Source organism: Centroberyx gerrardi, chromosome 9 (genome assembly GCF_048128805.1).
Source record: "Centroberyx gerrardi isolate f3 chromosome 9, fCenGer3.hap1.cur.20231027, whole genome shotgun sequence".
NCBI lineage: Eukaryota > Metazoa > Chordata > Actinopteri > Beryciformes > Berycidae > Centroberyx > Centroberyx gerrardi.
The window spans coordinates 14,204,816-14,232,551 of record NC_136005.1 but is presented as its reverse complement, the minus strand read 5'-3'; the positions used below and the strand labels follow the sequence as shown (position 1 = coordinate 14,232,551).

The 27,736-nt window shown below is 41.0% G+C and overlaps 2 protein-coding genes across 2 annotated transcripts in view; both read left to right on the top strand.

Annotated features, from left to right (window-relative positions):
• The first annotated feature begins 1,278 nt into the window (after positions 1 to 1,278).
• Positions 1,279 to 8,796, top strand: fkbp8 (FKBP prolyl isomerase 8). The gene is made up of 9 exons (XM_071921951.2): positions 1,279 to 1,347; positions 1,944 to 2,202; positions 2,715 to 2,884; positions 3,020 to 3,108; positions 4,115 to 4,335; positions 4,545 to 4,717; positions 4,795 to 4,872; positions 6,943 to 7,080; positions 7,437 to 8,796. The coding sequence occupies exons 1-9, from the start codon at positions 1,345 to 1,347 to the stop codon at positions 7,521 to 7,523; spliced, it is 1,218 nt and encodes a 405-aa protein (XP_071778052.1). The 5' UTR covers positions 1,279 to 1,344; the 3' UTR covers positions 7,524 to 8,796.
• Positions 8,797 to 9,766: 970 nt separating this feature from the next.
• The window catches only part of ell (elongation factor RNA polymerase II), a 41,897-nt gene continuing 23,927 nt past the window's right edge, over positions 9,767 to 27,736 (top strand). The window contains exons 1-2 of the mRNA XM_071921942.2: positions 9,767 to 9,923; positions 21,120 to 21,164. Coding sequence (XP_071778043.1) covers positions 9,789 to 9,923; positions 21,120 to 21,164 — 180 coding nt within the window. The 5' untranslated portion in view covers positions 9,767 to 9,788. The remainder of the gene's footprint in view (positions 9,924 to 21,119; positions 21,165 to 27,736) is intronic.

The window sequence follows — 27,736 nt, the reverse complement described above, 5'->3', positions numbered from 1 at the left end:
ACTGTGCAGGAGGTTGCTTCAAATCATGTTAATCTATGAAAACCAATTTTCCAGTGGATGCTCCATCTTCAAAATTATGATTAGTCAAAGAACTTGGTATGTTGATATTGTCTTTTAGGTAGACCAAAAGACTCAAATGACTTTTTAAATTGATTCTGCAAATGCCAGATATCAGATTTAATAAGCTCACTGGATATTTCAGGGAACAGGTTCTTGCACAGACATTTGCAGGACAGAGGTAAGGGAAAAAAGGATTTGCTGCACCTAAAATTATTGTTAAGGAGGCAGAGGGTATTCTTGTTTAACCAGTTTACCTCTTATGAATATCTTGCCCTGTTTCAAGTAAGGATGAAAGAAATAGATATTACATAAAACCCCATGAGGGCGCTTGTGCAGAGATTGAAGCCCCCTTTGACCCTACAGGTGCCCTCCTGAGAGCTGAATCATATTTGTGTTTTGAATTATTTGAAATTGGATTTACCAGTTCTCCGGTCAGGTTGAACTCTGTTTCACCCCCAGTACATAGCCTACATGTGGTGTTTCTGTTTCATGATTCTTCCAAGGATTCAGATCATTATCGTGGAGGGAGAGCACCACTTTCGTGATCAATTTGGAAGGCTTTAATCTATACCACTCAGTTATTTAAGAATATGGTATTAGTCAACTCTCTTATTAAGCAAGAAAGCAGAGAAAAAAGATGCTAACAAGACACTAAACTGTAATGTCTTATTGCATACAGCCTGGAGCTATGTCAGTTGCAATGAATAAGACTGACTGTGAACAGGTGAGAAATTAGTACCAGTGAAATCCTTTTGGTTGTTGTTGGTTAAACTCTTCAAATGGGGCTTTTTCCAAAGTGAATTTTAGAAACAACCAATCACAACTCATACAAAGTTTGTCTTAACTTTCATTTAGCATTAGACCATTTTTTTAATATAAAATGTAGGCATTCATATACACTGAAAACCACGCTGGATATTGTCAGAATCACGTTTTCCCATCATTTCCAGTGCATTCATCATGAAGCTGTGATTAGAGTAGCCTACTTGTAAAGAAGCTTTGTAATGTTGCATTTTGCGGCTTTTGGTGATTATATGAATTGCCCTTCTTTTGACAGAAGCAAACTTCAGAAGTTAAATAATTTCTTGTTATTAATAAAACACAAACTGTCCTTTAACAGACTGCCAGTGTGATGTATGCATGGGTGCATAAAAAGGTCCAATAGAAATACAGAAACCTCAAGGTTACCAGGAAGCAGCTTGTTTTGCTGTAGAGACAGCAGGCAAATCCGGGACCCCAGACTCGGACCTCCCTGGACCAAAGCAAGCCTCTGCACATTATCTGATGGTAAGGTCCAATTTATTTTGATATATAAGCGTATCACATAGGGTATTCTGGTTGTATGTCCTATTCGATGCCGAAATAAGCAGCAATTCATTGCAAGACAAGCGAACATTATTGCCAGCTAACATTAGCTAACTAACAGCTAACGTCAACGTTAGCTTGCTAATGTCAAATTCCTTGGCTAACGTTAGCATCATCTGGCCGTCTGAAGAGACATTAAACTTCTCAGAAAGTTCTGGAAACATCTAGCTAGCCAGGTTGTTAATCAAAATATTGTTGGAGCCAAGCTATCGAGTTAATGGTAGATAACGACTGAATCGCATGCTAGCGAAGTTAGTAGCAGTAGCTATTGTTGTAAAGTTGATAATCGTCGACTCATGTCTGGACTGTTATGCTATCATTGGTTTTGACTGAATCCTGCTGATTTAGCTCGCGAGGTAGTTAGCTTACCGTATGATATGACGACGTCTCATGGAAGCAGTGAGGTGGATTTCAGTTAGGACTCGGGGTTGATGCAACTTGCTAATATGGCGTCAACACATTTTTAGTATTGACGTATTTTAAGTTGTTATGCTTCATTGTCGTGTTTCATTCTACAGATGACTGAAAAGGAGGAGAGCATCGAGGCGCGTGACAGCCATGACGCTGTCCTGTCAGCCAAGAAGTCTGGACGAACTTCGCTGCTGGACAGCGGGGAGGACTTCGAGATGTTGGATGAAGAGGATATTGACGACGACCCCCCTCCTCTGGAAGATGCTGGGGGTGGGAAGACGAACAACCCAGATGGGTCTGGAAAGACAGAAGCAGACAAAGATTCAGACACTTCAGCCCCAGTGGAAGAATGGCTGGATGTACTAGGTATGTGGGCCAAAGCATGGCACAAGACATAGTTAGCCCAACGTCTTCTCCTGTATGGAGCTACCAAGGATTCTTCATGACACCATGTCAGACTGTAGAAGGTGACATTCCTTTGGATTAATCTTTGACAGTGTTGCAGTAGTCTAGAAGTTAGAGAGGCATGCTTGTGACTGGAAGGTTGCCAGATCGAATCCCAGACCAGCTGGTAAATCTTAATGGGGAAAGGCAATGAGACACACTTCCCGCCCGCAACAGGGTGCTCTCGAGCAAGGCTCTTGACCCATAGTTGCTCCAGTAGCACTGCTCAGTTGCCAACAATAGACTGTGATTGTACTGAGCAGTTGCCAGGTGTCAGTGTGTGTGTAAACTGTATGAATATGATGCATGTCCCTGCTGAAAAAGAGCATGCATGGTCGGTAAGCCTTCCCTGGATAAATAAAGGTTTATAGATCAAAATAGATCACCGTGTTATTTGATCTGACTGAGATTTATATTACTGTGTCTGTCTGCAGGTAATGACCAGCTGAAGAAGAAAGTCTTGGAGGCAGGGAAAGGGCGAGACAGTCGGCCACAGAAAGGACAGAATGTCAAGATTCATCTTAAGACCTGCCTAAATGATGGCACACTTGTAGAGGAGCAGCCTGAACTCTCTTTCACTCTGGGAGATGGCGATGTCATCCAGGTAAAAATAGACTTAGTGAGATAGGTTTTATTTTGCTTCACACAATCTGTAACTTTATATTATTGATAACAGCAACTGGTGTTGTGTGGTTTGATATATCTGTATCCTACTGCAGTGAGATGTTTCTCTTTTCAGGCACTGGATCTCACAGTGCAGCTCATGGAAATGGGAGAGAAGGCCCTCATCCAGGCTGATGCAAAATATGCATATGGCTCCCGTGGGAGGTAGGCGATGTGTTTCAATCAAACTGCTATTCACTGTCTTCCGTACTTTGTAATATTCTTTGCTGCTGCAGTTGTAGTATAAACAAAGAATTGCAATCATATGAAAAAAGCTATTTGCAACTTATGAGTTTTCCTTAAATGCCCCTTTCTTGAACTTGGACACCTTTTGTAGCAACTTTTGCACAGGGGTCTTCATATGTCGGTTGAGCTCTGTAAGCAAAATAGTTCCACAATTTGCTCCTGCACCATTTTTGTCAACAAGTTGAGGCAGAGTTGGATTCAGTTCAAGATGTGGTGGACTCTTTGATGCTGTTTTCAGCTGTTCGACTCTGCTGAATTTTGCACTGACTGCCACAGTCCACATTATGTGGCCTTGTGGCTCATTATATCACTGATTAACTTACTCTCTATAAACTCCATCCCCCACTTACTAGATGCAGGAGTCCTTGTCATTCCAAGCAAAAGAAAACAGCTGTGGGCAGAGCCTTCTCCTAAAGGCCCCTGGCTTTGTTAGTGAATCAAACGCACCATTTGCCGCCTACAATCTACCTTAATTCTCAGCTACAGTCTGGCATTCTCCTGTGGGTTGCCTTGATACTGCTGGCCACTCCCATATCCACTGTTGTTTTTACTGTTCATCTGGTTTTTCCTACTGCCAGTCTTGACACTGACATTCTCCCCGAAGCAGACTTTAACTTAACTCCTTTGATCCCGTTCTCATACTTCAGAAGTGTTCAGCTTGATTGCGTTGACTTCTACTTCTAAACAGCAGGTTAGTTAGGGAGCCGGTCCTGTGTCTGATCCCCACAGCAGCCAATGTGTCCATCTCTGTTGACGTGTCCTTGAACAGGACACTGAACCTTTGCTGCTCCTGCTTGCCTTAGTGCTCTGACCCCTCTGGTGAAGCACACTTTAAGGCAGATGAAAATTCCTAATTACACTGTGCCTAATACAGTGATTGAATGCTCTTACTTCCTGAATTTGACTGTGTTTCTCCTCCTGTCAGTCTTGACCCTGAGGTTCCCCCCAATGCTGAGCTGTCCCTTGAAGTGGAACTGCTGGATGCTACTGATGCTCCAGACCTGGAGCTTCTGCCCCCTGCAGAAAGGATTGCCCTGGCTAGCCATAAGAGAGAGAGGGGCAACACCCACTACCAGCATGGGGACTATGCCTTTGCTGTCAACTCCTATAGCATCGCCCTGCAGATCACTGAGTCTAGTTCTAAAGGTGAGATACTTGATCCAGTGGAAAGTTTATTACAGGACTAATTGGTTCTTGGTCACATAAGTGATGCACATTGTACATTATGTTAATATAATACATATAATTATGTTAATAATCCTTTTATTTTTGTGACCATATTTTATGGTTCTGTTTTTGTTTGATGTTTTCTGCTGGTGTTTCTGTTGTTTATGTTGTGGTCTCTTCTGTTGCAGTGGACATTAGTCCCGAGGAGGAGATGGAGCTGATGGATGTGAAAGTAAAGTGTTTAAACAACATGGCTGCTTCTCAGCTAAAGCTGGACCACTATGATGCAGCACTTAAATCTTGTGTCTCAGCATTGGCCCACCAGCCAGACAACATAAAAGCACTTTTCCGCATGGGCAAGGTACACCTCACTCTCTCTGTCTATCTGTTTATCTGTGTTGGGTCCTTGTATTAAGAGTTGGCCTGTTGCCATTCCAGGTACTGGCCCTGCAAGGTGAATTTGCAGAAGCCATTCAAATTCTGAGGAAGGCACTGAAGTTGGAACCAAGTAACAAGGTACTTTTGGCTTCTTCACATTAATTTTAGAGACAACACAGCTTTTGGAGCTATGTGTCATAGTTCTCACTTATGGCCAGTAGATGGTGCCACAGTGTAAAATATCTTATCACAGTGTCCAGTGTAAAGTCAGGTGGACTGCTGATTCATCATTTCAGTGGATCTGTTTTCATGTTGTTGCTGTAAATAGGTTTGTCTCTTTGTGCCCTGCAAACCGGCCATATCTAATGCCTTGCTACTGTTCCTGCTGTTCTGCTTATACAGCCTGATACATGAGGTTCTTTGGCTACACGAGGCCATTTGACAGAGCTCAGCTCAGTGTGTGGGCTTCTTGGATCAGCTGCATGCTGTAGCAGCTCGGTACTCATGCCCAGAATCCCCCACTTCAGTCCTACACCAATCTGTCAAACAGTGCATTGCCCGGCTGCCACTAAGCTTTTTATCCAAGGCATAGGCCTAAATGTAATGCACCACTACATTTTGTATGCGGCTAATCTTAGATGGATTGTCGAATTAAAGTGGCCCATTTGTAGTTGGGAGTACAATCTACAATCTTTTGTAGATCTCGAGTCTACAAAGATGCGTACTGAAGATTGTATGCTCTCGAACGCCATTGGAGAAGCTTTTGCCTGGCAGATAAGAGTTATGCCATTGAGTTATATAATCTCCAAACTGTCTGCCTTGTGTATGTTTGCAGTGATGTGTTTGCTGAAGCCCAACACACAGTTGCAAATTGGAGCTAGGTTATTTGTTATGTTAAAATGGAATTTCCCTTTACAGCTTTTGTTGTGAAAAGACTCTTTAATTAAACCACTTGCATGCTTATTTACTTTATCTTGGCCCTGGGGACAATAAGTGTTATGCATTTTTTTGTCCCCAGAACATTTGAGTGTGTTGATGGTGCATAGATGACTGCACCACAGCGGTGCCAACTTGCCAAGGGTGCCTTGCTGAAACCCTGTGCAGTTAAGACATCCACTTAATCTTAGCAATAGATGGGGAGGAGCAGACCCTGGGGGTAGAGATTCAAACAGACACTGACTCCCCACTCCTCACACTTGTCTTTGAAGGTAGACTGTGTGCTGTGATGTAACCTTCTGAAGACATAAAATGAGTGCTTATACTTGCATCATCTTTTCAGTAAGACATTTCAAAGTGAACGTTGCATTGAACTCTATATAATGGCGTTACACCCTGTTTTGAAAGCGCGTTTACAGAGCATAAGCATGACATTTGTGTTGTCTCTGAAAGCAGTGAGTTGCTTAGTCACTCTCCAGCTTTAAGACTGGATAAGTGACTCAGAGATCTGAAACAAAATGTTTGAACAATAGCTGAGCCCATTCCCTGGAATAAATATGTGGACATGTACGCTAACAGGCAGGCTAATTTTGTGATTTCTTGTAAGACGGCAAAGAATGACAAACATCATAATTATTTATTTATTTAGGAAGAATGTTTTATTGAATGACCAAACCAAAAGTAGTTGACTTCCATGTTGCAGATATAACGCCATAAGCCATTATGAAAATATTGTTCTTGCGTTAAGACACAGTGTAGTCATTGCTATTGTTAAAATGTTACAAATGAAGCTGTAGCGTACACCTGGAATAAATATCAGCTCTCTAAAGGAGTGTTGTGTTTTGTGGCTCGAAAATTGTCTTTCAGAACAACGTCAGTGTTAATGGCTGCCGACAATAATTTTGAGTGATCACTTGCTCCCTCCGACTTTATGGCAGTGATGGGAAATGCTTTGTCAGATTCCTTTCCAAAAGCTCCTTGACATCATTGTCATGCTTTCCAGACCACTTGGTGAGCACTCGTGCCTGTTGATAAGGGGCATTGTCATCCTGAAACACACTCCTATCAAGAAGGAAATCTGTCATGGGATGATATAGCAGGACATTGTGTTTGTTTCCCTGTACATGGACCATGCCATGTCCACTTATGATTTATATAGCAGGACAGTTAGGTTTTGTGTTATGTATGTGTGTGTGTGTGTGTGTGTGTGTGTGTGTGTTTGGGGGTGCTTGTGGCCTGCAGCTCATTTATGTCTTGTCTCTTGGGGTATAGACGATCCACGCAGAGCTGTCCAAGCTGGTGAAGAAGCACTCAGAACAGAAGGGAGCGGAGCAGGCCATGTATAAGAAGATGCTGGGTAACCCCGCCAGTAGCAGCAGCACACAGAAACACCAGGCCAAGTCCTCTTGGGTGAGACTGCTGTTTCTAAAAGATGATAAGAGTGTTTGAGTCACACCCACCGTCACCATTTAGGGTTAGGATATAGCTGTAACCTCTATGTTACTTTAATCACATGATGCTCATGCACTTATATTTTATTACTTTTTGATATATTTGAAATAGTGAATGGAACTTTGTAAGGTGATAAACAGTGAACATCAACAATATAATTTAATGTCAGGCTTCAATGCTGCATATCTTAATGGTACTCTTAAATATCTGTGAGAGGTTTTAAGACAAATGGAGATCTTGCTTTGAGCTTTGCACTACACGATATTCAATCAATTTAACATGCGCTCTTTTTCTTTCTTCCATTCCTTCCCCAGGGTCTCAGCTGGAAGTGGCTATTTGGTGCCACTGCAGTAGCCATCGGCGGTGTAGCGTTATCTGTTGTCATAGCTGCTAGAAATTGAACCAAACCTGTTGTGATGGCCTGTCCAAGCCCCTTCAAAGTCGGAGCCTAAAAATGGAAGCACCTAAACATCTAGCAGTGCCTTTTGAACTTTGGTAGAAGGGGATGGAAATGTCAATTGGTCAGTCACCTCTTCACTGTGACTGTCCTTACATTTCTCTGCTATGTTTGAGAACTATATGTGACGAATAATAAAGCATCAATATTTACGTATGGAAAAAAGTAATTATGAATTCATCAATGTTTAGGCCTATCCATATCTGTCTCGTTGCCAGACACTAATTGTTTGTTTTGCTGCCAATGTCTTTGTTTTTGGTAGTGATTGTTTGAAATTGATTAATCGAGCACTGAAATGAAAAGTAATTTACCATAGGTTGATTATCTGATTTATACATCAAATGTTTTTTTTTCTTTCCACAAAAATAGCTACTGTAATATGGTCCTATATTCCTATAGTTTTAAAGCTTGGGATTGTACAGTTAAATTGAGCAATTATTTCCCTATCCAAGAGAGAATATGTGATTTCTGTTTTAATTAGAGTAGATCTCATGTTGGCTGGCGTGATCTAGATGCTGTATTATCTGAGGTCCACACTTTGGAAGATGCTTGGCCCGTGTCCTAATTCTCCCGCCCCTTCCTCTGGACTCCATTCATGTACATCAAAGCATCTGTTTAATCTAAGTACAGGCCAGTCGAAGTACCTTCTTCTGTTCCCCATTTGTTAAATGGCTCCTTTCCTTTCATATCAATACAGCTGCAGTTCATGCTTTAAAAACAAGGGCAGAGAAGTGGTTCATAGTGTTTTTCAGTGGTGAAACGCAGATGGAGAGTTCATTTTTTTTTTATTCAAATTCAGTCAAGTATACCTCAGTTTTTGATGATTAAGACCAAATGTTGAAGGGTGAACCTTCAAGTACAATGTTGGGTGTGAATTTTGTTTTCTTCCCTAGATTATTTTAACATAACTGTTTTTTGCTTTGTTATGTTTTTTGTTTTGTTTTTTATTATCATTTTTTTTGTCTGTGAAGAGCTTTTCTGTGATGGATGTTTCAATGTTGCTTATTTATTAGATTTTTTTTGCTAATTGTTTTGTATCCATAAATGAGACAGCACTGAATCCTTGACCTCTCCAGAGCAGATGGTACAGAGCCAAACGTTGCGGACACTCTTAGCAGTTGGTGACATAAGTGGTGACAAAGGTTACTTTGAGTTTCTGACATTCCCTGCATTTGTTAATTTTGTATTTATCACAATAAAATTTGTCTATTCTGTTATTATCCAATTACAGTCTCCTTTTTTCCCCCACCCATATCACAATTTGTGCCACTATATTGCTTAAGCATCAGAGGTTTGGTATCCAGTGATGAACAAATATTGCCAGGTTGTATGACAAAATAGTCCCTTACACCCATTGAAATCCACAGAGCATGTGCCTGAATCATGCCAGCCTCCTGGACTGATGTCACAGCATTTCTGCTTCAGAAAATATGGCCTTGGATGGAGGATTCAGTCCTGGTCAGTAATGTCAGTAATGGACATACAGTGACATTTGTACAGGTATTATCAGACGCCAAGATATCTCAGAGTTCTTGAGTACGTGACATCCTTTTCAGAGACGAATGGTACTCAGCGCTTTAACCCCAATATTCAATATTTATTCTTTTAAGATACAGCCGTTATCTGTAAGTCTGAGCTGTTGTTGACATATTTATCTCTCGCGATTGTGTGTGTGAGAGAGAATTTCTTCAACATTCCCCCCGTTTCATTCGTTTACAGCTGGGCATTCCCAACTTTGTGTGGGGTTTTTCAGACATTGACGTTTCGTTGACGTAGTTAAATGACCTATCGCTTCCTTCTTCCTACGCACGTCTGCTATCCAAGGAGGTTTTATAGTAAATGCTTAGAGGAAATTATATTGGCGTACTGCATATTTGTCAGCCATGCTTTACCATAACGCACTGATAGAAACATACAATTCTGATTAAATAGGCTGTCTACTTAATAATACTTTTATTGTGCATTAAGTTGATTAATAGCATAGACTGACAGTTTAATGTATTATATGAATATAAATTGGCTTATGGCGTGCATGCACTAGTGTAAATGTTATCTCACACATATTTGGTGTTATTACACATGCGACTGTTTACCGCTCTGTTATTGCTCAGTGACTTCACCGCTGTCTGGTCATTGAATATTCATTGAAAAGCTACGGGAGTTCTGCGTTTACGACAGAGTGCGTGCGCGTGGTGGAAATGGTAGCAAGATGGCGGCGTTGAAGGAGGAGCAGTGCTACGGACTGTCCTGTGGAAGAGTGAGCAATGGCAGCAATGTCTCCGTCTTTCACGTAAAACTCACTGACAGCGCATTGAGAGCATTTGAAGGTTATCAGAGCAGCAAGGTAAATGGCCGTTTCAGTTAACATGACATTTTAATTTGCGTCTGAAATCTGTCCGGGCAGCTGTGACAGGCAGAGTGAGGTCCCTACTCTGCTGCCTTCCTGCTACGATACAGCAACAGCAGGCTGTACGCGTTAGAAGCTGGCTAGTTGGCTAGATAACTGGCTAGTTTAGCAGCCACCATCGCTCGACTGGCCAGGTTTACTGATGTTGGGTGATGTGTAGCTGTCCAGCGTTATGTGGCTACACCCAGGCTCACTCCACACCGATCTGAATTGTTTAAAAACATACATGTTAATTTATCAAGCTTCCTGCTTAGTGCTACTAGATAATGAGCCCTAACAGTTACTTGTTTGCATCGGGGTGTGTTTTTCAGTTGGCTCAACAGTTATCCAAAAGTTAACTTAGTCATGTTAATAACTTACGTTACTAAAGTTTCTGAAATGATTATATGCAATGTTAACGTAAAGCATGAAATAAGTTCTGTTGTGTATACAGATGTTTTCCAGTAAGTTTGCTGAGCTGTCAAAAAATCTGGCAAAGCTTGCTAGCTGGCCAGCAATTGTCCAAACTTAATATGGTAACGTTAGTTATATACGCCCTGTCTTGTCACTGACTTTAATTTTTTTCTGTTGTTAACAAGAGGAAACCCTTAGCAAAATAGCTAATGAAACATGGTGAATGATTTGGAAAAGTACCCATTACTCATGTGAAAGATGGCCATTCCTATTCCCAACCCCCTCACAACCACCAATGCTTCATGCGATACAGTTTACGGCTTAAGTAGTGCATCAAAAGTAATTCAGCAATAGATTCTAGATTAGTTATATTTTCTTTCTGGTAGCCATGGTTGATTTTTAAAATAAGAGACACATTTCAAGGTTTGATCTTTGAAATGGCTCTGCTATTGCTTGCTAGGCTTCTTGTGTAGAAAGCTAGCAAGTCCTGATGGCCATCTAACGTTTCAAGTTCTATAAATATTTGACTGGGGAAAACCTGGCAGGCCAAGAGGACAGGGCGTTATCTCCAACTTCAGTGGCTGTGTACAGCTTGACTGCAGCTGATAAGCCAGGACAATAAAATTGTTGTGACAGGTAAATGGGTGAATACTAGTTATAGGTAAAGTATTGACTCAATCAGTGTCTAACACAAAGAGGAAATCACCAACATATGGCAATCCCTCAGCTCTTTGAGATATTGTTATTGCCAAGCTGCAATGATTGTAGGGTCAGCAAAGAATATAATCTCTATAAGCTTTTTTCAAAGGAACTTTGCTCTCTTGAGATGTAGATTGAACACATTTAATCAGTTCCTTCTGAAATTAGATTTGCTAGATCATTCTCATATTTCCAGGTACCATAGATGAATGTGTTTTTTGCAGTGAAAAGCATTTGTTTAAGGTGGGATTTTTGACAAATGTTTTTGTGCTTTTGAATTGTCGGGAGAAATTGGGTCCTTTTTTGACTGAAACATGAAGAAGCATTCAACCAGAGGGATTTATACTGCAGCCTACAATTTATAGCAGTGATGATGCAGGACGGCTTTTTGTCCTTTTTTGGTCTGCCCCAAACTTGTCATTGATTAGAGCAAATGTAGGCATTAGCCTACACAGCCTTGAAGCTTGATGTATATAGCAACCCTTTTGTACCGTTCATCCTACTTTGTACACTTTGCTGGTAAAGATCCAGTTTGTGCAAATTAGCGTAATATGCTAATTATAGGCTATTGTTTGGTACTTTTGGCATATACCTGGATGACTGAAGAGACAAGTTGGTTTCTTCCAGTCTTTTATGGTTAAGAGTTGCACTTCTTTGAGATCTGCCTCTTGTACAGACTTGCCTTGCTAGGCACTCAAGCTATGCCGCTTACGGTGTCACCCTCTGTGCCTAAGGTAGGCTGTATTTCCCTGTTGTTTAAGTGAAAACTCTCAGTCACAGTTTGGCCAGATCTAGACTATTCAGACATCCATTGTTTTCATGGAGGTGCTTGGCTCATTGTGGTGAGGGCTGGAAGTCAAAGCAGTAGGGTGTAACACGTCTGTCTTGCACCATCCAGAGGATGTTGTACCTCAGCTGGCACACAGTAGTGAGAGTGAGTTGGGAAATCGGTACGACAGAGGAAGAGAGCTCCTGAATGACATAAGCCTTTCGATGGAAAAGTTGGGGCATGGCAAAGGATGGAATGAGACAAAGTTGGCCCCAGTTTTGCTATGTTTTGACTAGGACAAAATGATTTGCAAAGGTCTGGCAGGCCGCTGTTCTCACCATCGAGGGAGCCGAGGTCTGGGCTATTCCAGGCCAGTGTACAGCACAGCCACTTTGATAAATTTTAGGCCTTATCTAGCCAGCAGCAAAAAAAATGTATGCAGCAGGCATAGTTAAACTCTGTCTAGTTTTAGATAGTCAACCAGGAGGAAATCAATAACACTTGGTGTTAAACAAGGAGAGGTAGAGTGCCCTTTTCATTGTTTACCGGAACAATGGTATTAAAAATATAGCCCTAAAATGTCTTTGTAATGCCTGGAATGAGAACCTTTTTTTTCTGAAATAACTATGATGGCATCTTACACTAAACCTCAGTAACATGATTCTGTTTAGACTACATTGTTGGAAATCAAGACATAGGGTACATGTTTACAGGCTTGTTGATACCCTCCCAACTCAAGCTAACCAGATGCTAAATGTTGGCCCAGGTGCCAATCTGATTGAATTAGGCTGCCTGATAGCTAATACTACAACACTTGGAGTCTTATGACAAAGTGTGTGTGTATTTCTCATTGTGTTTTTCTAAGGACATTGTGCAATAGCAGTCCTCATATAGCCAGAGCTCAGTCTACTGACTGTTTCCTGTATCAGACGCGGCTGTCAACGTCAGCCGGTTCCTCTGTTGGCACGTCTGAGAGGAAGGACAGCGTGAACTGGAGCTCTGTCCGGGGGATTGGCAGCCCAGAGACTCGCTTTTTTACTGGCTCTGACATAAGCAAGGAAATGAGTGAGGCTAGAAGAGCGTCATCAAGCTGAAGGTTGTGGAGAGTACGGATAAAAGAGTTTATGATTATGTCTTAGGATAACTGGTTTTACAGCACATTATTGGATTTTATAGGTCAAAACTGTAATTTTTCTAATAGGATAACATGGTGTTTTAATGTTTTGATATAATATTTTTATTATAATAGAACCCATCTTAATTCACGAGAATGAAGTGTTCTGCATTTCATTGAAATACCATATTTAAGTTTGGTCTAAATATAAAATGAACATGCATAGGCAGTACAAACATATGCTAACCTGCATACAAAGTGACATTAAATCCTGTGTGCTGAGGCTGCAGATATATACTGTACTGGTGAGTGATGAGTAAAGTGAAATGTCGGTGCTCCACATTCGAATGTTAAAACACTGCCTATGCCTCCTTCTATGGAGTGAGGTAATGGCTTGGTGATTGTAAGCTGGGAGTGTGATTTTTACATTCTTAAGGAAATGCATCACAGCAGTGGCACCCATCATGTGCTCAGCAGTTATTTCTGTGTAGCATTTAGGCTACATTTTGAGTCATGAGTAAGGCCTAACCCTGCGTGAGACAACAATACTAATAACAATAATGATGATATTAACCCAGTTCTTTTGAATAATACAAGCTGATAGGGGCACATGCTGATTGCCGTGACAAATGTGATTTTACAAATTACTGTGGTAGAATAGTGGCTTAGCCTAATAATTGGCAGCGTCCTGGAAAAACCTCACATTGCTACTGTTGTGCTTTTTGAGTTTTATACTGCAGCCTAAGGGAGAGATAACCCTGTCCTCCATACAGGACATGTTCGCAGGACCAGGTAAAATCATAGTAAAATGTTAAAAATAAATGGCCATTACATCATTTTTGTATTTATTTTTTCCAGTTTCCTTAAAATATTTTCAGGACATTAACACTAGAGGTGTGTCTCTGTGTGTGAGCTGTTTAATCTGGACCTTGACCTGAGCCTGGCCTGAACACCGTCCACTGAGGAGACCTTCAGTGCTCCTGGATGGGCTTTTCTCCTTGACACCAGAGACAGAGGACTGATTGTGTTTTAATGAGCATGGTCTTCTGACCCAGTTAGCTCACACTGTGGTTGCCTCACCAGGTGGAGGCCTTGGATCAGCTGTCACTGGAATTGTCTGTTTTTATTAAATAAGCCATGCAGCGTCTCTGTTTTAAACCACCAGTGTATGCAGAGAAAAGTCAGGTGAAAGACGTTTTTGTGCAGCTGAAGTTCAATCATTATTTTATTACTTCACTGTTATGGGTAGGCTATAGCCTTCAATAAGGAGGTCAGGTTACACTAAGTCAGTTTTGTTCTTGCGCTTCGCTGACAACTCCCCCATGTCTCAGCCCCTATGGGAATGGTATGGGAAGTAATGGAGCCTGGTGGGGATTTTGTTGCTTGACGTTGGTCAGCCTGTGCCGGTGCCATGGTTATTTAAGGAATGCTGACTCCCCAGTTTCAGCAGATCGAATGGGGCACTGCAAGAGATGACCATAACCACCAGGGCCAAATATGACTCTAAATGTCATGGTGTTCCTCTGTCCTGCGGGGCGGTTGCCACGCTGGACCACGTCAACCTGGTGTCACTGCATACAGAGCAGTCCTCCTGACCTGCAGGTCGCATGTCTGTTCAATAGATCAGCCGATCTGTTGGTCAGATTTGGTCTTACTCCACAAACATCTGCCTTTGGTTTTTAGCTAATATTGGAGAAGCATGACCACTGAAAACTGGTTCACAAACAAGCGTATAATTTTGAGTGGAAGCAGAGTACATGCAAGTACAGTATGCAGCACTAGGCCTTCATTGCTTTGAGGATTGTAGCTCCCTCAGTCAGATGGTGGTCAGTCCCTTTTTGTCCGGAGCTAAGCTGTCATGGCTGCATGTGGAAACAAGCTGTGGGAACTACGCACTATACCCAAAGCCAAAACCCAGGTACCAAACTTGGCAAGCGGCTCCTCTTCTTTTGTCTGTTGGTCCTTCTGTCAAAGCAGCCAGCCCTGGAAAGTTCATGCTCACCTTCTCAGCATCTGCATCAACTCTCTGTCAACTGTCAATCTTAAATCTTAAAACCTAGCAAACTAGAATGCCCCCAATAACTTGTTTCTTTTCTAAGAGAAGAAAGTCCAGTTCAAGGGCCTAGGCCTATAGCAGGTCCACAATAAATTTCAGTTTCTTTCAGGTTAATTAGTGATGTTATCATTCTTTTCCCTTTACTTTGGGATGTTGTGATTGTTCCATCTTTCCAAGGCTGTCATCAACTCCTATTAAGTCATCACTTTCAAAGCCCTAGCTCACCATAAGAAGACAGCTCTTTGAAGTAGGCCTACCCTTAGTAAGATCAGAAAGGAGTTTTGTTTTCTAAGCTGGGAAATAACACTACTCAGTTTGCTACTTCCTGTCTGTGTGATGTGGCTGATGTGACCATATTCATTCACAGCTAAACTAGGCAACTTTGCATGTTGGCGGCTCCAAATGGCAGTGAAAGAGAATGATTTGAAAAATTTGAACTTTACCCAGAAATCACATAACATGAAGTAAACACAGAGCACACTTTTGTTTACCCTGCTGATCTGTAATCGATTTATACCAAAGGAAACTAGGAAAAAGATCTAACACTGATGAGCCGTGCTTTCTCTGGACAGAGTGCTCCCTTGCTGCTGTTTAGGAGACCGTTTGTATTTTGCTCTGAAGTTTTAGTTCGTCACTTCCTGTGTACATACCCAACACCAGAATTTAATTCGGGCAAAAAGGGTGAATCTACGGCGTCTCAATTAGGGTTGATGGGATGCTATTGCAGCCCCACTTTGTGATTTAGGCTGATAAGACATATGTATTTTTACATGAAAACCTTGCCTAGTACAGCTTTAAAGGTTTGCTATTATTGTGTGAATAACTTGCTTCATAAGAATTGCAATGACTGCATTTAGGGCTTATTGAAAACCCCCAGGCTTAATTAGGCCCACTCGTATTGCTTCACACACAAAATCTATCACAGCTATTATAAAGGGGAAGACTGGTACACCAATTTTCACATTACACAGTACTGCCTTACTACAATGTGTGCACATATAGAATTATTTTCAGTTCATTGCAAATATTGAGTGTTGAGAGTACAGAGAACCAGTACTATTTCAGTCCTGGAGAGTGCATGCTATGAAGTGCTCTCTCCACCTTTTGAAATCCTAGACAGGTGGGACATCTCATCAGTGTGACAGTGATGCAACAAAGCGCCTGACAATTTGGGTGCCACAGCCCTAGCCATAGGGATTTAGACATGGCTATTCCTGTGTGCTCTATTAGAAAACAATGAAATCCTATGAGAATGCAACATGAGAGAGAGTTAGAGAGTTGCTTATATGCCTGTGTGGGGCTATAATTTGCATTCAGTTGATGCGTCTGTGTTGAGGAGCTGGTAATTTACTATAAGTAAACCCCAGCCTCTTGTGCCAACAAACTCCTATAGCATGCAAAATAGTCATTACAAAGTAAATTAAAACTACAGTAGCACAGTTGTCATTGTTGCAATATAGCCTTCTGTCATCTCTGTTTATGCTCAAGTTGATAGCCTAGGACTTCCTTTCAGGAGACTTGTGACCCGAAATCAGTGGGCAGGTCTTCCTGACCATCCCCAACAAAACGGATTTCATACTCTTATTCGAAGATGCTTGATAGACTTTAGCAAGTTTTAACAGTAATACACAACATCAGTTGCCCAAGGAGGTGTACTAGCTGCATTCAAGCTTTTCTTCCTGACTCAACATACATTTTAAAACCTATTCTAAAAATCCTGGTTCTACATAGAGGAGCTATGGTGTTTCACACGCTGATAATATTAGAATAATGTTAGCTATACTCTTGAGAGGAACTTTATCTGGTATTATTGGGCCTTGAAGGAGTAACCATATTGGCTAGATTGAACATGTAGAGCATGTAAATACACCGGGACTACTAGCAAGTTATAGATATTGTGTTAACACCATTTACAGTAGTTTGACAGTAGTTTGAAAGCTGAACCTCCTCTCTACACAGAAAATGGCTCCATGTTGCTGTAATTTGTGTTGAAGTTTGATGTGTTAAGATTGCAAGGAAACGGACAGCCAGAGGAAAAGCTTTAATGTTTAGTGGCTATGGACCCCTGGGACAGTTGATCGTTGGTAATTAACTATTCATGAAATCGTAAAGGTGTGTGTTCAAAGTGCAAAATGTTGTTTTAACACAATTTAACTCAATTCAGTTTTATCACTTGCTGCCTGACTGCATGTCCATGCTACATCCAGCTGATCCCCATTCTGTGGCTCGTTGGCGATGTGTGCGAACGTCCGCGGCCTTGTCATCGAGCCATGGTCAGGAGCCACACTCTGTCCCTAAGGTTAGCTAGCTCTGTGGAACATTCTGGGCTCAGGTCCCAGAGAATAGTGACATGTCAGCAGCCCATTCAAATGAACAGGCTGAGTGTTGCACTATGTTAGCAGGGCTTGGCTGGGGGAGGGGGAGGGCACAGGGTGGGAGAGCTAAATCTGGTGCTGTGTTAAACATTGCAGTGGTAGACCAGAGAACATGGCTCCATGAAAGGTCTGGTGTGGCTGGATAGGCTAGGACTGTCCAGAGCTCAGGTCTAAGTGAAACTATTGATCTTGCTTTTGGTATTGTTGAGACAAAAGAAACAATGTAGTACTCCTCCCTTGATCAAACACCTTTTTTATTTAGGTCTAAAGAGTTAGGCAAGGTGAATTGTTATTCCTAATATCATTGTTTTCTAATTCTTTAACCACCTGCACATGAAGGTAGCCATTGACATGAAAAAGGCCATTTGGTGGACACTTTCATCCAAAGCCTTTTACAGTACTATATTTATAGTCTGGGTGGCCACAGAGGGAATCAAACCCCTAACCCTGACACTGTTAGTGCCATGCTGAAACTCACTGAGCTACAGGACCATCATGTACATACTTGGTCATGTAAAGTAAATCATGAATAATCCTAATCAACTCCAAACTCTGAGAGCACCTCAGTTGTACTGCTGATAATCATTTGAATTCCTTAATCATGTTAAAAACATTAGAATTATTATTAAAATAATACATTTAAATAATATTTGTAATGGCTATCATCTTTTCTGTATGGTGTTCCACATTCCTTATCGCCCAGTCAGCCAAATGGGGAAGGTGCCAAGGTTAGACTCATTCATTGAGCTTGTCTTGTGTCACTACTCATTTCCTGTTACTGTATTCAGATCTGCATGACGGATGGAAAAGTAGCCTAGGTTTGTCTATTTTCTGTCCAAAGCTAATGCACCACCCACCCCACAACATATAGTGTTACATGTGCACACACATTCAGTCATATTCAGGTAGTGGCTTTTGTTGAATATGATTGTAATTGGTTCCTATTGACGCATTAGTAAGTATGACTAATGAGAAACTAGTCATACTGGTTGAGAAATAGATTGACAATTGAGAAATACATTGACAGCTTAGTCAAGCAGTCACTCACCCAACCAGCAGTGGACATTGCATACATATCTACACTTGTTTTCAATGTGCAGCCTACAGGACTTGTCAAAGTTGGGCCTGGGGATTCCTGTAGGTCACTGAGGCTGTAATATTAAGGGAATGGGTGTTCAGATAATAGGTTTCACTATTCACTCTGTTATCTCACTACCTCTTATTGGCCAGTAATTTTCAACCTAGGGGGAGTTACCTCTAGGAAATCACAAGATGAAGATTGGTGTCATGAAATGAATTATGGGGAAACATATTTCTCATATAGAAATGCATTATGTCTCTGATCTTTGTGATCTACTTTCTTCAAGTGAAAAACATTTTTTAGATTCATGGAAGGAAAAGTATCGCAATGTTGCCGCATGCTGCTCTGCTTGATATTGATATTGTCACCCGACATCTGCACGGGTCCTGAAGTAGTGTTGTGGTGTGTGGGGATCAGTGATTTATTCTAAGAGTAAAGACCACCAATAGCCAATAAGAGCCAAGTTCACAATGAGGTGAGGTGTAAGTGTTGAAGTTATACTAATGATAACCTATTTAAGGACCTTGAAATTAAAAACTTTGGGGAATTCCAGGTAAGGATAGTAGCCTAGCAAACATTAGCCTAACTTTTTTTTCTGATAAAGCCTAAGTGTAAGTTAGTGTGTAAGTGAAGTAGCCTAAAAAAAGAGGGGGGAGGGTGGTCAGTGGCTGTTTCACCATTCTGTGCGTGCCTATATCAGGATCTGGAGCCAAAAAGGTTTAGTGTTGATTGTTGAGGCTTAATGTTTTTATTAGACACCTGCATTCTGTATGGCTCCAGTGTACCTTGTGTCTTAATAGACTTGCCCTCTCCTGACCTTTCGGCTTTCTTACTTGGTCACATTTGATCTGTTGAAGCAGCACTGAGGAAGAAAAGCCAAAGTGACTTCCTCTATTGATGTTCATATCTGTTCAGTTCCTAGAGTCTGGGCCTGGCTGTGAAGTCACTCAGTGAAATACCAAAACTATTCTGCAGAAACTTCACAATTTGGTTGGTTGTTTAAACCATCTCTTGGGAACTTGAGCAAACAATGTTTTGGAAAAACAAAATGTTTTCAGCACTATGAGCTTGACACCCTAATAAAATAGCTTATCAGCTTAAACATTTGGTAGTGCAAGCAATCTATTGAATGATATGGTTAGGTTGTCTTGACTTTGCAAAGTCATTGGTTGTGTTTTTGGCTTGACTGTGTGTGTGCAAACGCAGTGTGTGGCCCACCATCAGCTTCATCATGTTAAACCATGTTTAGCCTAAAATTTAATGGAAAGCAAATTGACACCTGCTTGATTTCCATTGCAGCATGTTCTCTTAGAGCAATCTATTCTGCTCCCACACAGTCAAGATGCAGTCCGACTTATTGTGGTTTCATAGTTGACTAGCAAATGTGAACACATATAAAATGTTATGAAGATACAGCAGAGTTATATTTTCATATATAACAGCCCATTTTATATGCTTTGATCCTGTAACAACAGTTCATTGCTCACACATTATATGTCAGTGCAGCAGCAACACCTCTGTATAAAAAAAAAAAAAAAAATGGTATTCTTGTTCAGAATAGACAAATCCAGGCTCTTTAAGCTCAGGCTATTTCATGATTGTCCAGAGACCACAGGAATTTGGACGTATTGACAGCATTTGTCCCTCACAAGTTGAGCAGACTTATCTGAGCCTCATCCGGGGGCTACTAACGGCTAAAAATATTTGAAAAATGTCAGTACCGTGAGCTCCATCTATTGGGTGGCTGGCTGGACACCAACTCTCACACACACACACACACACATGCAATGTCCAGTAACTGGCATGCCGCTTGGATTTATACTGATTTGCTGCTGAATATGTCGTTGTCACTTATGTGTCTTCCTGCCTTTGTCAGTCTATGTGAATGCCGATATGCTAACTGGTCTGGGCTGAGAAGGAAACTGATTGAAGTTGATGGCCCGCTGCTTCGTTTGCATTTCAATCCTGGGGCCCTTCTGATGGGGCATTTAATGGGTAGAGCAGTGGCAAGGCTCAGGGGTAAGAGTTGAACCTAGCTGGAGGAGCGATGCTGCTTGGTCTTACTGATGTGCTCCCCATCGTTCTGTGTGGCACCCAGTACTAAAACGAGGGAGTAGTTCTCTGCTGGCTTTGAATTAGGCTAGTGCAAATTTCAGATATTCATCTCATAGCTTTGAATAAAAAATTACACTGAAGTAGCAGTTTCTTTGTTGCCAAAAGCTCAGTACAATTCATTTTATGTAAATCTATTTCTCAGTTGGGCTGTGTCTCTTCAACTGGTTTTGTTTTGGAATTTAAAGCACAGTCAAAGTACCTGGTCTTCTTTCCCATGGGAAAGGAGAAGCTGGATGATGGATTTATCCCATCATAATTTCATAAAGTACTGTAGCATACATGTAAACAGTGAACTTTATGAATTGATATATTGTAGTCTTAGCCCATGTCTAACAAGGTAAAATGCAACTTTTGGTGATAAACTTGCATTTCAGCTTTTTTTTCTGGTGTAATTTCTGAAATGATGTCCAACCTGTCTGACCATTTTAGGCTCATGCAAAGCAATTGACTACTTGGACGTACCAAGGACCTTACCTTTTGTTAAAAATTCTGTGAAAATACCCTAATAATACTTTTATTCTTCTTTTTTAGGGCCTTTCATCACAACCATTGATCCGATTTACTGGAAACCAAGGGGTAAGAACATCATCTCTCTCTCTCTCTCTCTCTCTCTCTCTCTCTCTCTCTCTCTCTCTCTCTCTCTCTCTCTCTCTCTCTCTCTCTCTCTCTCTCTCTCTCTCTCTCTCTCTCTCTCTCTCTCTCTCTCTCTCTCTCTCTCTCTCTGTGACAGTGTCGTTAAAGCAGATGGAAATGAAAAGTTGTGGGAAATTGTGTTTTCAAAGCTTATCATTACATTTGCTAATGAGTTTACAGTTTGGCCACAGAAGGAGCCCTAGTATCAGTTAGTAGCAGTTGCTATGATATGTTGCTAGGCAGTGTCTGACATGTAATTTGTCTTTTTAACATTTACCTGCCAAGATCGATCAAACCAACCACCACCCACTACTGACCAAGGAAATATACATTTTTCATCGAAATATGTCACCCTAACTGTTTTCATTCTATTTCATGTATAGAATCAGGTACTGTGTGCCATTTAAAATTGACTCGCTCACTTATTCAATGGATCAAGTTTGTAATTCATCATTAACTGCAACACAAGTTCAAATTTAAAAGAAACATTTTGAAGCCCCAACCCCCCACACACACACTCTCTCACACACTCTGTTGAAATAAGATTTTATCTCAAGGCAAGACCTCTGATTATGCTAACACTGCTGTGGAGAACAAGCTAGCCAATATGATGAAATGGGGCACGGTGGAGCAAAATCATTTCATTGAGTCCACATTTATTGAGCTGAATGGAACACGGCATAAAATGCATCAAGATCTCTCAAGTTGCGCCAAAGATGCGACACAGCTTCGTTTTGGAGGTTACAAGTTTATCCAAACAAGTGGACTCGACCGAGAAGTGTATCAGTGACAACAAGCATAGCATTTCTCAGACTGAAGCTAAGCTAGCCAACATGACCGAAGTCTCTGTAATAACATCCGCATCCAAGGCATGCTTGGAGGCCAGTTCATCGGCAGCTCCCTCCCCAAATGGTTTCCCTCCCTCGGTGATCCGAGAGTTAAAGTCATGAGACGTCACTGCATCCGTCCCCCTGGAACTATTTGGCCTCTCCCAGAACGCTGATTTGCTGAATTTTTTTTATTATTTTTTTTCATACTGTGACCGGATCCTTCAGGTCTTCCAAAAATCTCTCTCGACCCAGTAAGGCTTAAATTGGTCTGGGGGTCTATGCAACACATATTCAACATGTGCAAAGAGGCAGATGATTTCCTCAACTCGCAGCCTGTTTCAGGAGAATGAACCACCAGCCTGTCTAGATGGCTACTCAAACTGTTTCCCTGTGAGCTGGACTGGCTGACCGTCAGCTGATCATGATCAACCAACGAGAAGACCATATTGCTTGTTTTGGATTTGGAATGAGAAATTACGTTTTTCTTAGTAGTAAAATGATGACTGAAAGTTTCTTCTCAGGCACGGAACATTCTTCTTTGTCAAACCCCCTAATTTTTTTGCCCCAGGACTGCAGCCAGATTTTGTGTTACTAATGGACTATATTTCAGTTATGCTGTTGGACAGCTTTCTGCTTAGCTGGCTTTCTTATTGCCAGGTGTGTGGTGTTATTGTGGGAGTTTACACTAAAATGGGAATGTGTTTCTTTTTTGTATAATCCTCAAGGAGTTGATAATGGTTCCTAAGTTTTATGGCGACAGAGGCAATGGGTTGGATGGATCTTCACAATCTTATGATTACAGTTGTGATTTTGGATTGTCTTTTGTTTTTCTTTTTGCTTACTGCTGAGCGGGGCCGTACTTAAGTGGAAGGGGACCAGGGGCCTCCTGGGGCCTAGGCACAAGGAGGGGTCTACCCACATGTTTTCGGGATCCAGCAATTTCCTGGTTTGGACCTGGTGTAAACAATATCCACTCTTTAGTATCTGTTCTTCTTTTTCCTCCATGACATTGTTACAGTCAGTGGGTTTTAATACAAAAGGGTCTCAATAACCCAGTTAAACCTACTGCTTGTTTAGATTTTATGCGTAGACATAGCATTTGTGTAGGAGTCTCAAGTAATGATGTACATGATCAGTCCCTTTTGGCTTGAAGGTTAGATGGACCCTGGTGTTGCTGAAAGACTCCTTGACACTAACCCTTTTGGATAGTTTTGGTAGCATGGATGGCCATGCTTCCTATATCAAAACAATTATTGCAGGGCATAGAATGGCTTTTAAATATGTTTCGGCTCTAAACAAATTTAACCCTGACTTCTCAACCTATCTCACAAATCTCAGGAGTGCATGATTTTGCCCTGATAAATAGGGGCTGATATGAACGCTACTGTGAAATTAGTTTGCATTGCTTTTGAAAAGTCAAGTTCTTGTCAACTTAATGAAGTATATTAGTAAAGGCAGGGAGTGAAGCAATGCAAAGAGTTTGCAGTGGTATGAAGGAAACAATTTGAGGTCGCTGATGGATTACTTAAACTTCTTTACTTGCTGAGTCAACAGAGTCAAATGCCAATCTTTTTGAAGGCTATGCTGATATTATGTGATGTCTTTAACATTGGCTTAAGTTGTACTGACATGATTTGATGCTGTCTCCCAAAGTGATATAGCCTACTCCTCATCGGTTGCAATGTCATATTTGGCTTTGGTTTCAATGAAAATAAATGCATATATAATGGAGGTTTCGAGTTTTTTAGGTTTTTGCAGGCAAAGTGGGGTGTTCTTTGGTGAAGGCAGCTATCTATGCTTGTCAACTGCTGGCAAGGGAATTTAGTCCATCGCCGATCCCCAGTGTTTTTCGTCCAATCGCCCAACCCTAATATGATTCTTGCTTCTGTTGAAAAAGGTTCCTTTCTCTGAGACATTAATGCAGCTTCACTTGCTGTGTTACTCAAGCCAAATAAAGAGCCCATCCTCTGTAGCAGCTTCAGGGAATTTTATTGTGTTACAATCTCCTGAAAGTCATGTTGACGAAATATGCTGATTGTACAAGTGGGACTGAAGCTGGTGCTAGTGAACAGAGAAATTACAAGTTTACATCATCCAACTCATGTTCTCATGTTCTGTTGGAGACTTGAAAGGATTTAATACCATTAACAAAAAATAAAAAAATAAAAACAGCGACTGCCCTAGTCTGATGCGCATTAAAAAGGATTGTAGTTCTCATATTTTGAAAAAAAATGTAACCTCACCTGCTGACCAAAAGTTATTATTATTATTATTATTATTAGTTATTAACACCTGACATAAGTCTGCCACAGCAGCAGCAGCAGCAGCCGCAGTATAGACTGCTAGTGAGTCCTCTAAGTTGTTGTCTGCTGACCGGATTAGATTTCTTGTCATTCTGGCAGCCGTGTCTGTTACTGCAATTATATCTGCACAGAGGAGGAAAAGGACAAGGCTACACCAGCCTGGACTATCTGGAGTGGAGTGTTCACTCAACGTATAGAGCTGAAACGTGCCTGCACCCCTTTCCTGTGGCTCAGGTTCCAGAAGCAAATTTCCTATTTATTTTCTCCATAGATATTTCAGAAAATCCCAATATAAAGAGTTTTAAGCTTTGAACCAAACCAACCAGCTATGAGATGAAACATGAGATCATAACAATAGATTCAGAAAAAAAAGCATAAGTGAAAAATGAAAAAAGGCAAGGATACAAAACTGTGTACATAACGTTTTTAAACTTTTTTTTTTTTAATGAACGACTCATCCCAAACAACATGGTGAGTGATGTCATCGATTTCCTTTACCGTATTTTCAAATATAATACAACAATAGTGATTACTGAATAATTTTTGTCCTTGCACACACTCTGCTTATCTGGTGGAGCCGTACCAATCACTGATACCGGCTCTGGCTTATTAGCATTACTTTGCTCTGGTCTGGCTACCTACCATGCGCAACTTTGGAGTATGTAACGTTTCTATGGTAATAGCGACCTCTCCGATTTGTGGGACTTGTTAAATCTTGTGGGTAGTGTAGTATTTTACAAGGAACACTGTAATAAAACATATTTCCCTAACAACAATTTGAAATCACATTGATGGCTTCTACAGGAACATATATAGTCGTTTCACAATCTGATAGCTCATGGTAACTCCACCTTACACCGTTAAAAACATGGCTAATAATCAAATCCCCTATAGGAAAAATAAATGGAAAATTTACTTCCGGAACCCAACTTTTCAGCTCTCATTTTCCATGATTTCCCCTTAAATGTGGCCTATGGATTTCACAGTATACACTATTGCAGCAAGTGCAAGTGCACTGCTACTGTTTGTATTTACATTATTTACAACACAAATCAGACCTGAATTCAAAGCTTTGAGCAGCATATGATTGGAGAAACAATTATCAGTGTTCAAATCCCTCGTTGCCAGGCCTTACTGTAAGGAGCGTCTAGCTTGCTTGGCTAATTTACATAGCTAAAAGCAATCAATTAGCATATTTTATGTATTTATTCATTCATTATTTATTGGATATGGATAACTGATATCTCTGGTAATGTTACAATTATAGATAGCCGACAAGCACAACTGCTCTCATTGGACTACCAACCTAATTATGTCTGCTCTAAATCATTGGAGGGAAAGAAAAGCTTTTTGGTTTACGCTTTAACACTTATTAACTAAGCCTCATCACAAGCAAAAAAAATTTGACCTCAAGTGGGCTTGAAATTCCTTATTTTGTCTATTTTGTAGATTGTGATGCCTGACATGAGTCCTGATGTAGGTCTAATTCAGGCCAAGCTGATATTGACTTGACTTGATGCAGCCAGAGCAAAAAAAGAGCCATTCTCATTTATGTTTATTTCTCCTTCAAATCAATCCTAGAATTCTACATGGAAGCACAGTATGCAAATAACGTACTTATGGAAAAGGGTAAAAAATGAGAAAGGGAAAGGAGTAAAACAACGTCCGAGTCCCTTATTTGGCCATAACTGAACAGTGATAAATATTTTAGCCTATAGGTGTACAGTATCAACATGAGCAATTCACTCTGAATGTTGACAAACATTGTCCTGAATAGAAACTATTTCCAGACAGCTGCACTGTCACATGCTGCTCCTGCGGTATCAATCTTTACAACTCAGTCTGCCCGTACCGCAGTACACACACACACACACACACACACACACACTCACACACTCACTCACACTCACAGAGGCTTGTTATTAAAATTTATTTTTTAAGGCTAGAATTATTGCTTGGGAATACCACTGAATTCATTCCATGCTTTTAACACACACTTGATTCTCCAAACACTCACAAATGGCCTATAGACAGCAGCAGACAAATTTGTTCAAGATTCAAGAGGCAGGACTAGGCTTGTTTACTGTGTTTTTGCATGTTGTCTAGAGGCATTAAGCTTTATAATGCTGAATAAGTTGATTTTGCTTTCAAAGACCATGTGACCATGTGATATGGGGCAAATTGTTTCACAGGTCTGACATCAGTCACTTTAAACCATTTTATATCAAATTCTGAAGGTTGGGTATGCAATGATGCATGTTGCATTTTGTGATCTTTCACACAATAGGAGTCTTGGAGTGAACAACAAGAATAGGGAGGCAAAGTCTAGGTCTTGTAGATCTCCTGAAATGCTAGATCATTGGTGTGGCACAGGCTTGTGTAGGTTCACATTTCCAATAGAAAACTGATCAGTTAAACTGGGCTATCGCTTGTCACAACGTCCTGTTGTGAACTTGAGCAGCTTTGTTGGATGTTGAACAAAGTCCCATGGGTGGCATGCATGTCTCCAGCTGCAGCATCCTCCAGGCATGTTGATGCATTTTATTTTGCCACCCCACTGTCACTGTTTTTGTCTAAAATTGGGCAAGGTGCAGTGCAGTACACTGCAGTTCTGTCTCTTCTGCATAGAGGCAGACTCCACCCTTCATGCTTTTTTGCACTTTATGTAGCATCAAGGACTGGAATAATTTTTTCTTAGGACCCATTTTATTCCTACCAACTGGTGTGGTCTTGGAAGTTATTACCCCTCTCTGTTTTATATGCCTTTTGTATGACTAACCTAGCTTATAGCCAGATAATTCAATAAGCCCCTTGCCTGTCATATAGAGAGCAACATTGGAGAAAGAGCAGTCTTTATATGGTGGTAAATCTCGTTCTGCCTGACTCACCTTAATTTAATATGCATTATAGTGTGTGGGGAACACACATATGCATATACACAAAGTCATGGATAAAAGGGTTCAACAACTGTAGAGATCAGATGATAGAAAAGCTGCTATTTTTTCAGGCTGTTTGAATAGTTAAATAATGCATGTGTTTTATTGACTGAAGCAAGTTGACTCTGGAGGCAAACCTGTTGCTGTTGAGTTCAGTGGAATGCAAATGAGAAGTGGGAAAGTGGCTACATTGTATAGCAGGTGGCCTGGTGTCACAGTGAGATCCCATATTCATTCACTCATATTCATTCATCTGGTACAGCTTTCACTGAGCTACTGAGCCTGGTTGGCATAATGAAACAGTTGCCAAGCACAGTACGGCAGGGTAAACAACAGATATCCGACAAAGTGCACACACCTGTATTCTTTTCCCCTCGTACAAGGAAAGGACACTGTCATCCAAAAGGTGCATGCAGAGAAAAGATACAAAGTATCTTCCCTGACAG